The 12,667-nt window shown below is 36.4% G+C and overlaps 1 protein-coding gene across 1 annotated transcript in view; it reads left to right on the top strand.

Moving 5' to 3' along the window:
* kl-3 (dynein heavy chain 8, axonemal kl-3) overlaps nucleotides 1-12,667 on the top strand; it is a 76,388-nt gene that overhangs the window by 32,572 nt on the left and 31,149 nt on the right. Inside the window, exons 4-5 of the mRNA XM_069821407.1 lie at nucleotides 7,267-7,559; nucleotides 8,668-9,304. Of these exons, the coding sequence (XP_069677508.1) occupies nucleotides 7,267-7,559; nucleotides 8,668-9,304 (930 nt within the window). The remainder of the gene's footprint in view (nucleotides 1-7,266; nucleotides 7,560-8,667; nucleotides 9,305-12,667) is intronic.

Here is a 12,667-nt window from a genome sequence, read left to right as displayed (position 1 = left end):
CCGCTGAACTTCGAACTCAGGTCCCCCAACTGCGGTCCACTGCACTCAAACTCAGGACTTCCAGCTCCACAGTTACGGACACAACTCAAGTCGAACTTCGGTCTCGAAGCTGGCTTCACTGCTACACAAGACTGGCTGGCTTGCTGTCCACTGACTATAACAACACTGCTTAAGTTCACTCGCGTGTCGTAATTTATAACCACACCATAGTTACGAGAAAGTACGATTGCTCGAAATTTCCAGAAGATGGCGCCTATCTAGGCTTCTCTGGATTTCTCTCCTCAGTCACCAGCTGCTTTACTCCCCCCTCTCTGCCGCCGACTAGAGTGCCATCACTCCTTTTACGTCACGCCCCTCCAGATCCTAGCAGCTGCAGCCCTCTTCGACGCGTTTTCTCGTGCACCCCGCCCTCTGCGGGACGCGTGATCGAGCCTCGACTTGGCTGTCATAATATTATGACTATGTAGATGAATAGCAAATGGAATTAATAAATGAACTCAAAGAAGCACTGCTTTCAAAAGAGGTTTAAATTGATTTTAAATAACTCTTTGGAGGGGATATTTGGTCACAGCAGTTATGAGCAAAATTATCTCATGAAAGAAATGAAATTGGATTATTATTATTATTACCGGTACTATTTTCATCACTGTCATCATCACCCCTCAATTTATTTATTACATTTTAAATATATTTGCTTTTTTAAAGTGACACTGAGGAACAGAATATATATAGTGAGCTAGCTTACTGGCTCAGTTACCGAATTTGTTATTGTTTACATTCAACAAAGTTTCGCAGAAATGTTGATGATGGAGATATCATTAACGAATGCTTAATAATGTCTACAGAAGAATTTTATCCCAACCTAATAAAAAATATATCAATCCATTGATATGTCATACAGCTCTGTGAGACTCTGAAACATGTTTTGCTAAAAAAATGTAAAAGTTAATTTATGAGCAGATATATGCTTGAAACATATTTTTTTATTTGTTATTTAATGACGCTGTATCAACTACTAGATCATTTAGCTTCAATGGGATTGGTGATAGCGAGATGGTATTTGGCAAGATGAGACCAAGCATTCGTCATAAATTACCCGACATTTGCCTTATGGTTGGAGAAAACTTCGGAAAAAACCAACCAGGTAATCAGCCCAAATGGAATCGAACTCACGTCCGAGCACAGTCAGATTGGCAGGCAAACGTCTCAACCATCTGAGCTATGCTCGTGGCTTTTAAATGCATTGTAATATTATTTTTATTAAGAACTTAGCATTAATAACTAGGGCCCAGATTTGTAGGCTATGCAAAAAAATGTTTCCCCCCCCCCTTAATGCGTACATTCCTCATGTATTGTGGGTCCCTATCACCACGACATGGTGAGGAGACTGCCTCCATATATGGAGGGTTGCTGCGAATATATTGAATAAGCAGTCGCAGATAGATGAAAATGTTGTTGTTTTTGTCTGTCAGATTTGAGCCATACAGACCACAAGACACTCCAGTACTTGTGTTGCTGGAGGTTCAGGCACACTGCTTGTCCCACTTCGCTGCCATAAGTGTGCCCAAGGACACTTGACATCAATATGCTCAATCCAACTATCAGGGCAAGCACCCAACAATATTTAGGAATTCATCACCCATAAGAACTAATACCAGCATCAACAGAGACTTGTAAATCCCTAATTTACCCAAACTGTGACACAAATCACCCCCCAGAGATTTATAATCTTTCCTCGCAACTCTGCACAAGTGATTACCTCGTGCCGACGACAGCTACCACAAGCAAGTCGTCATTAGTCCCCCCCTCCCCCACAACCTGTTCACTATCCCTGAACTAATAGGGAATGGACCAACACTTTCTGAATGCAGGCCAGGACATAAGATCCGTGGTTCACTCTATCTCTAATGTTTCAAGTTCTTGAAACTTTTTAAGTGTCCATCTAGCTGGCTATCCTGCATTTCACAGGATGGTGCGAGCATTAATGCAATACCTGACCATTCAGACGAAACTAAGAAATGGACCAATGTCTGGCAGAATCATTTCTGGTAAGTTTCACGTCCTTGCATGGAATGCTAGAGGACTTGAAAATAAAAAAAAACACTACCTCAGACGTATAAAAACAAGTAATATTAAAATAACGCCCATACCGGAAACACATCTCTGCCTTTCCAATAAGTTTCACATTACCGGTACTAATTATAAAATTGACCTCTCCGACAGAACTGTAGTTCCTGAATAAGACCAAGATGTGAGTGGAGTGGGGGGAGGAACAGCAATTCTGGCGGAGAAATCAATCCATTCTCACAATTTACAAGATTGAAAGCCACGGCAATATCTTTACACGTCTTTACACATAAATAACGAGACAGTCATTTTATTGTGATGTATAATGCTCCCGGTACCCTTTCCACCAATGACATTTCTATATTCATGAATACAAGAAAAAGAATAACTGTCGAAGACATAAATTATTCTAAACATAAATTATGGGGATGTCAAGTGGCAAATACTACTTGAGGAGGGCTTCATGACCACTCAATTATGAGCGATTATGTTCCTTCTTCCCCAGTGGCGCACCCTACATGAAATGCAAGCGAAATGTTGCTTTCCCTGTTCATAAAGCGAAAAAAAAAAATTATTGCAAAAATTATATTTTAATCGTGAGAAATATGAATTCTCTAATTATTGTTGTTGTTGTTTTCTAATACCAGGCGTTTGACAATAAAGTCATTTGACCTCTTGCATTCCAATATTTTTCAAAGATATTATGATGGCCAGCCACTGAAGCACAGATTTTGAGGTGTTCCGAATCCATTTCTTGGTTTGAGTTGCACAATGTGCAGTTAGGGGACTGATATATTCCAATTCTGTGCAGGTGTTTGGCCTAACAATCATGGCCTGTTGCCAATCTAAATGCAGCTACAGACGATTTTCGTGGTAAATCGGGAATTAACTGTGGATTATGATGCAGAGAGTTCCATTTTTTCCCTTGAGATTGTGTTATCAAATTTAGTTCGTTGAAGTCTAAGTATGTAGATTTAATAAATCTTTTCACAGAGTAATACGTAGATTTAGTAACAGGTCTGTAAGTAGCAGTGCCGCCCTTCTTTGCTAAAGCATCCGCATTCTCGTTTCCCAGGATTCCACAGTGGGATGGTATCTATGGGAATACAATTCTTTTATTGAGTGATTATTAATTGAGAGAGCATTTTAGTTATTTCTGCTGTTTAAGAGGAAGATGTGTGTTTAGAGACTAAGCTGCTTTGGAGTCTGATAATATAACTGCATTCTTAAATTTATTGATGTGGCATAGAAGATTCCTGAGACTTTCACTTATTGCAATGATTTCACCATCAAAACTTGTTGTTCCATACCCAAGAGATCTATAAAGGGAGAAGAGACAGCACGTAACACCTGCACTGGCACCTTGTTCTCTGGAGATCAAGGATCCGTCAGTGTATAAATGGAGCCAGTTTTGTGGAGGGTACCTAATATTAATTGTCTCTAAAGACAATGGTTTTAGTATTTCAATGTTTACTTCTGATTTCAGTATTTCTTCTGTCAAATTTAGATTATATTCTATATTTAATAGAGTTAAAGGATTTGGTTTAATCTGTAAGTTTTCTTTTAAATTCGGGATATTGATTTTCTGTTTTAATTCTTGAACAATGGATATGAAACTTTTTTGAGTTTTCAATCTACAGAGAGGACTGTATGAATGCCAATTGTTTCCTGGTAATCTGATAAGTTTTTCATATTGAATTAGTGCTTTTTCTTCTATTGTCATTTTGATGCTGTTAATATTAGTGAGGAATTTACAACAGAACTCGACGAACACCTCAAGGTCAACACACCACTAATGGAAAATACAAACTCAGATAGATTGAACAAATATTTCTGTGAATCTCTTCTTAAAATTGCAAAAAAGCACATTCCACGAGGAAAACCAAAAAAATACACCCCATTCTGGACAGAAAACCTGAATTTATTGAAACAAGATATAGATAAAGCAAGAACCAAAGCAGAACATAGCAAAACACCAGAAGATACTCAAGATTGGAGGAAGAAGACTGCCATTCTTAAAAAAGCAATCATAACAGCAAAAAAGAACAGTTTCAATAAATTTATTGAAAATATTAATTACAGAACCGATAGCGCTAAAACATAAATTTCTGAAGAATATTTCCAATACACAGGAAAATACTAGCCAACCTATTATTCATAATAACAAAACACTAACAGATAGTAGAGATATAGCAAACACATTTAATAAATACTACTCAAACTCTCACAGATTACATCCCAATATCAAAAAAACTGACAAATTTATCAAAAGAGATTTACATAAAAATAATAAACAATATTACTAGTACAAAACCTGAAATATTTCATCAAAATTTTACTTCCAAAGAATTAACTCTAGCTATACAAAATTTAAAAACCAAGAAATCTCCCGGCCCCGACAACATTCATTCCGAATTTTTTTAACATCTGGGGGAAAAAGCCAAGTCTGTACTTTCATCCATTTTCAATTTATCATGAAACACCTCAATTCCTGCAGCTTGGAAAAAAGCAATCATTGTACCAATTCACAAAAAAGGGAAACCTGCTCATGATGTTAATAGTTATCGACCAATAGCACTATTAAGCATGATAGCAAAAACCATGGAGTCCATGATCTCCAACAGATTAACTTGGTATTTAGAATCCCATAATCTTTTATCACCAAGACAGGCCAGTTTTCGACAACTACACTCTACCAATGAACAAGTCATATGCCTCGGCCAAGAAATAAAAGACAGTTTTAACAAGAAAGAAGATACCTTGGCAATATTTATCGACTTTCAGTTAGCATATGACTCTGTTTGGAGAAATAAATTATTACTAAAACTCCAGAAATTAGGTATTTCCAGCAATATGTTCAGATGGATATCAGAATTCCTTAGTCAAAGATTCATTGCCACTAAATTCAATAACTCACTTTCTAGTTACAGACAAACATATCAAGGTCTACCTCAGGGCGCTGTCCTCAGCAGAACTTTATTCAATATTTATATAAATGACTTACCCTCCCTATTAGAGGAATCAAACATGAAAACAGCACTATTTGCAGATGATATAGTTTTGTGGACTTCCGGATCTTACGGACATAGAGACAAAATTCAAAATTCTGCTCTTAAAGCTCTAAATCAACTACATGAATAGAATACATCAAATTTGATGACACTTAATTTAAGCAAAAGTAACTACCAAATATTTTCACTCTGTAAAAAAGAAAGAGAATTCAATATCCAATACAATGGCCAACACCTTCCTAGGACTTATGAATCCAAATATCTTGGAGTTATTTTCGATAGTAAGTTAACATGGAGCAACCATTTGAAATACATGTCTGAAAAAGCTCGTAAAAGATTCTCCCTTCTAAAAAGACTAGCAGGAAAGAAATGGGGATGCTCTAGGAATACTTTGAACACTACATACAAAATGTTTATACAGCCAGTGCTGACATACTGCGGAGAAATTTTAATTACTTCACCTTTCATAAACGACATAGAATATGTTCAAAACCAAGCTCTCAGACTCATTACTGGTGGAATCAAAACAACTCCAATAGATTCTATGAGATTCCTCACTAATATTAACAGCATCAAAATGACAATAGAAGAAAAAGCACTGATTCAATATGAAAAACTTATCAGATTACCAGGAAACAATTGGCATTCATACAGTCCTTTCTGTAGATTGAAAACTCAAAAAAGTTTCATATCCATTGTTCAAGAATTAAAACAGAAAATCAATATTCCGAATTTAAAAGAGAACTTACAAATTAAACCAAACCCTGTAACTCTTTTAAATATAGAATATAATCTAAATTTAACAGAAGAAATACTGAAATCAGAAGTAAACACTGAAATACTGAAACAATTGTCTTTAGAGACAATTAATATTAGGTACCCTCCACAAAACTGACTTCATTTATACACCGACGGAGCCTTGATCTCCAGAGAACAAGGTGCCAGTGCAGGTGTTACGTGCTGTCTCTTCTCCCTTTATAGATCCCTTGGATATGGAACAACAAGTTTTGATGGTGAAATCATTGCAATAAGTGAATGTCTCAGGAATCTTCTATGCCACATTAATAAATTTAGGAATGCAGTTATATTGTCAGACTCCAAAGCAGCTATTCTATCAATCGTCTCTAAACACACACACCTTCATCTCAAACAGCAGAAATAACTAAAATGCTCTCTCAATTAATATCACTCAATAAAAGAATTATATTCCCATGGATACCATCCCATTGTGGAATCCTGGGAAACGAGAATGCGGATGCTTTAGCAAAGAAGGGCAGCACTGCTACTTACAGACCTGTTACTAAATCTACGTATTACTCTGTGAAGAGATTTATTAAATCTACATACTTAGACTTCAACGAACTAAATTTGATAACTCAATCCCAAGGGAAAAAATGGAACTCCCTGCATCAAAATCCACAGTTAATTCCCGATTTACCACGAAAATCGTCTGTAGCTGCATTTAGATTGGCAACAGGCCATGATTGTTTGGTCAAACACCTGCATAGAATTGGAATATATCAGTCCCCTAACTGCCCATTGTGCAACTCAAACCAAGAAATGGATCCGGAACACCTCAAAATCTGTGCTTCAGTGGCTGGTCATGATAATATCTTTGAAAAATATTGGAGTGCAAGAGGTCAAATGACTTTATTGTCAAACGCCTGGCATTAGAAAACAACAACATATTAGTGAGGAATCTCATAGAATCTATTGGAACTGTTTTGATTCCACCAGTAATGAGTCTGAGAGCTTGGTTTTGTAAAATTGTAAAATATCACAAAATTCTTTCTATGAGCACCTGCCCTGGTCAAGGTGGATTCGTTATTCATATTCTTAACTTGAGGTGCCTATACTGGATGATACGGATTTGTTTATTTCGATGATTTTGCTGATAAAGAGAGGAGAATTGCTTTGGTCTTGAAATATATCTAGGTGAGTTGGCTGCTATCAGTTTTGTACTATACATATAAAAATTTGTATTATTGCTTCCCTCATATAAAATTACACTGCACACCTGCCCCAGGAGAGCACATGTATATATTTGATAACCCACTCATAAACTAGATATTCTGAACTTTTTTTTACAAATATTTCATTTCAATATTCAGGCAAAAGATGCTTTAACATCTTCTGATCATAAACCTGTCTTTTTAAAAATTCGAGCGATATTCCTTCTCTGATTCAGGTGCTGAATACAACCAAGGTCACTGCAGCAGACGTCAACCAGAAACTGATTGTTGCTTCCGAGACTGAGAAGAAGATCAATGCTGCTAGAGAGGAGTTCAGACCAGTAGCCACACGTGGCAGTGTGCTGTACTTCCTCGTAGTGGAGATGTCATTCGTGAACTGCATGTACCAAACCTCCTTGGTTCAGTTCCTGGAACGCTTTGATATCTCGATGCTCCGGTCAGAAAAGAGCCCAGTCACAGTACGACGCATCAACTACATCATCGAGTACCTCAACTACGAAATATTTAGGTACCATTTATTTATTTGTTTTCATTTAGTAACACTTTTGAATAGCAGAGATTAGTCAGCGTAATTGAATGTTTTGTTGATGAAATTGGCTATTACGTGTGTGTTTGGAAAAAACCTACATCATTAATTTCATATTACTCATGAGAATTCTAAGAAGGGTTCAATTGATACTAGTAAGAGTCTGTCACCTGGCTTAAACGCTTATCTACAGCAGCCTATATATTGAATTGTCCTACACTGTAGCATCGTGGTCTGAGGTATCATGTCTAGGACTCGCGTTCTGGTTTGAGTCCCCATGAGGAAGGAATTTTCTCATGAAATTTAGGGTAGTGTCCACCCAGCATAATGATGATTTGAATTTGGAGAACTACAATAAATATTTTTTTTTTAATCCAGTGCCACCAGGTTGTCTTTTCGACATTTCTGGTCTTCTCTCCTGACCGTGGCTTAATTGTAAGTCACTTCTGAGGTTGGGGCGCTTGGAAGGCGGAGACTACAATAAATATATAAATCCAGTTAAGTAACTCAGCTATAATGGGTGAGGGGATCATTTTGCTAACCATACGATACCTTCGTTCTGCTTGAATGATCGTTCACCTCTGCTAAGGCATGTGGACGTGAGACCGGCAGTCGGTCATGGTCCTTCATGGGCTGTCGCATCATGTATTAAATTTTTTAATTTTTAACTGGCAGGTTACTTAAAATGATATTATAATATAGATAGATATTTGAAAGCCGTCCCAACCAGGGTTTAATATAATCGGCCTCCTAATCAATTCTAAATGAATATTTATATTTAATTCAGTTTTTTCTTAAATAGAAACCCTAATTAGGTAGGCTATCATCGAAAAATTTATTGGAAATGCAACAAATAATTTAGGCTACAAGACAAATTACATTTTATAAAGAATATAAATTATGATTAATTATGCAAATCAATGACTTAGGTGCAGTGGAGGATATCATGTCCAGGGTGCTGTCAGGAACTTTTAGGTTTCGGAAGACTTCTAAGGACTCCCGTGGGATTGTAGGAAATGTTAGTGTAATAGAGATTGCAATGGAAAACTAAATTATTTGTTCTACAATTTCTTTGTCTGCGGAATTTTAGGTACCAGAGCCGTGGACTGTATGAGGTACATAAGTACCTATTCACTCTACTGCTGTCACTCAAGATAGATATGCAACGTGAGTACATTTCGAACGAGGAATTTCAGTGCTTCATTAAGGGAGGTGCGGCACTGGACCTCAACGCAGTGCCACCAAAGCCGTGTAAGTGGATAACGGATATGACATGGCTGAACCTAGTGCAGCTGTCCAACCTCCGCCATTTCCAGTACATCCTGCAACAGGTGCCACAGAGCGAAAAACTCTGGAAGACTTGGTTTGATAAAGAGGCCCCTGAAGAGGAGATCATACCTGACGGCTATCAGACCTCACTTGACGTGTTTCGCCGTCTTCTCATGATCCGCTCTTGGTGTCCAGACCGAACCATACCACAAGCTCGAAAGTATGTTGCGCAATCCATGGGGACCAAATTCAATGATCCAGTGATTACAAATCTGGAGGAGATGTTGGAGGAATCTCAGCCCTTCACACCCATGCTCTGCCTCCTCAGTCTCGGAAGTGACCCCACCAATCAGATTCTTGCTTTGGGCAAAAAGCTGGAGATCGAAGTCAGAGCAATTTCGATGGGGCAGGGTCAAGAAGTGCATGCGCGCAAACTGCTCAATCAGTGCATGACACAGGTGAAGTAATCTTCATGTAACGATATATACTCTTTAAAGCATCATACTTCATATACATGTAAGAATTGTCAATAATATAAAACATGATCGACTATTTTAAATAGTTTGTTAGTTCTTTGAAATCATCGTCTTCGATAGCTACCTTAAAATTATAGTTATTCCATTTTAATAGTAACTGGTTTTATCTTCCAACTCCTGTTGTAATTTTATTCCATTTAGAAATATGGAATATATAAATTATTTCCGTCTACTGTTATCTTACTGGTGGTCATTGTCTGATAGCAAGGAAGAAATGAAGTGACAGAGTCAATAGATAGGCTATAGGTCTTACATGGTCTATACTGGAAACAAAAGCAAAAATTGATCATGTCTTCAAACATAGGTTTAAGTCGTATGTGTACAGTATGTAGACAGCTGTTATTTGAACTTATCTTTTAAATTACATAGACTGCAGCCAAAGTCAATGAGATCATTATACTTACTTACTTACAAATGACTTTTAGAGAACCAACTATTCAGGTTCATTGCCGCCCTCACATAAGCCCACCATCGGTCCCTCTCCTGTGCAAGATTAATCCAGTCTCTATCATCATATCCCAACTCCCTCAAATCAATTTTCATATTATCCTCCCATCTATGTCTCGGACTCCCCAAAGATTTTTTTTCCCTCGGGTCTCCCAACTAACACTCTATACGCATTTCTGGATTCGCCCATACGTGGTACATGCCCTGCCCATCTCAAACGTCTGGATTTAATGTTCCTAATTATGTCAGATGACTACAAAGCGTGTAGTTCTGCGTTGTGTAACTTTCTCCATTCTCCTATAACTCCATCCCTCTTAGCCCCAAATATTTTCCTAAGAACCTTATTCTCAAATACCCTTAACTTCTATTCCTCTCTCAAAGTGAGAATCCAAGTTTCACAACCATACAGAACAACCGGTAATATAACTGTTTTATAAATTCTAACTTTCGGATTTTTTGACAGCAGACTGCATGACAAAAGCTTCTCAACCGAATAATAACAGGCATTTCCCATATTTATTCTGCGTTTAATTTCCTCCCGAGTGTCATTTATATTTGTTACTGTTGCTCCAAGATATTTGAATTTTTCCCATCTTTTCGAAGGATAAATCTCCAGTTTTTATATTTCTATTTCGTACAATATTCTGGTCATGAGACATACTCATATACTTTGTCTTTTCGGGATTTACTTCCAAACCTATCTCTTTACTTGCTTCAAGTAAAATTCCTGTGTTTTCCCTAATAGTTTGTGGATTTTCTCCCAACATATTCACGTCAGCAGCATAGACAAGAAGCTCTGTGTTGTCCTGAACTTTTCTGATGGCATATTCTAGAGCGAAGTTAGATAGTAAAGGTGATAGTGCATCTCCTTGCTTTAGCCCGCAATGAATTGGAAAAGCATCAGATAGAAACTGGCCTATACAGATTCTGCTGTAAGTTTCACTGAGATACATTTCAATTAATCGAACTAGTTTCTTGGGAATACCAAATTCAATAAGAATATTACATAAAACTTCTCTCTTAACTGAGTCATATGCCATTTTAAAATCTATGAATAACTGATGTACTGTACCCTTATACTCCCATTTTTTCTCAATTATCTCTCGATCTATTAAGCCTAATACTTCACTGATGATCCCCAATAATTTCATTTCCATATGGAGTTTATCTTCTCAAAAGAATATTGGAGAATATTTTGTACAACGTCAGCATAAGTGATATTCCTCGAAAGTTACTACAGTTAGTTTTATCCCCCTTCTTAAAAATAGGTACAATTATGAACTCCTTCCATTGTTCTGATACAATTTCCTTTTCCCTATGAGATCATTATGCCTTATTAAAGTAGTAATGATAGTATGAAAGGTATAAGAGAAGCTGAAATACTTATAAATCTTTCCTGCTGCTGCTTTGCTCACCAGAAAGCTCACAGGACCTATGGGTTTCATCTCCCAATTCGCTTAATAAAGTGGTTAAATTATAAACCATATTTGCTGCTCTATATCAGTCATGAATCTATTTCTTACACTCCATCTTCCATGGATATTTTTTAGCAGAAAATAATTTTAGTACATCTCACCATAGGGTACATCATTGTCAACATTTTTCACGAATTCAGAACTGTAATAGTCTGTTTCAGCCTCTTGTTGAAAGTCATCTGCTGCTAATCTTTTCAGTGGTCTGCCTAATCTTGTTTTCGCTTTAGGATGTTATTGAAGCATTATTTTCATGTATCTATTTATCTTGAACGTGATATTTCCAATTGTTTCTGTAATTTTTAATCTTTTCTGATATTGGTGTAGTTCACAATTCTTGTAAAATATCTTCATTACATTTTTTTATCCATATCCTCCAGTTTTCCATAAAAATTTAATTTCTGTTGCAACCATCTTTTCTTTATCTTGTGTTCTAATTTTCCAAATTTCGTTAGCATATGTTATAACTGAAATTACGGGGTTTTATATACGTTTAGTTAGATCGATTTTTTAACTTGATTTAACACCCTTAATATCTTGGAAAATTTTTTAAGTTTTCCTGTAATATCAATTTCCCCTTCATATGATAAGTCACAACCCAGATATTTGAGAAAGTTTATTTGGTCTAATATTCTGCCTCCAACTGTAATTTTGGACCTTATTGGTTCTTGGATTCTTTACAAGAAATTGAAGAGGTGAAAATGATATAGTCCTAAGCCACACATATAAAATTTTACAGGAGAGTACGTTAAAGGTTTAGGGTCCATTACTATTAGGTGCCTGTAGCCTGTACTTACGTCATTTGTTGAGTAATTTTTATAATATTTTAATAGTAGCTTTCCATATGTGTAAGAAATGAACTCGCACAAAAAAACATTTTTGTTAAAAGTATGGCTTTGGACTATCTCATTCTCATGCCTTCAGTTGTCATTCCAAATTCATATTTAATGAGAATATTCCTCTTTGTAGATTATCTTCTGATTTAGATCTAATTTGATCATCTGCATATACAGTAATGCTATGGTTAATGTTGTGTTATTTTTCGTATATACTAGTCCATTCTGAAATTATTTGCTTCATATAGCATGTATTGAATAACTTCGGAGACAAGGGGCAGCCTTGTCTTAACTCCCTTATTAAGTTCGTTTTTATGTGATTTTATTTTATTTTATTTTTATCACATTGTTCTTTCTTGTGTATTTCCATAATGTTCTATGTCAGTAAATTTAGGATGTTTTTATCTTGCAAAATGTTTAATAAAACTGACCTCCACAACATATCAAAAGGTTTATCAGTATCAAGGAGAGCTGCTTGGTTTGTAAATTAGATTGTCTTCTTTTCTTTAAGATGAGAGCTCTAAATATAT

The sequence above is a fragment of the Periplaneta americana genome, chromosome 3, assembly GCF_040183065.1.
Source record: "Periplaneta americana isolate PAMFEO1 chromosome 3, P.americana_PAMFEO1_priV1, whole genome shotgun sequence".
Taxonomy (NCBI): Eukaryota; Metazoa; Arthropoda; class Insecta; order Blattodea; family Blattidae; genus Periplaneta; species Periplaneta americana.
Note: the sequence above shows the minus strand (reverse complement) of the source record. Positions and strands in the feature narration are given on the sequence as shown.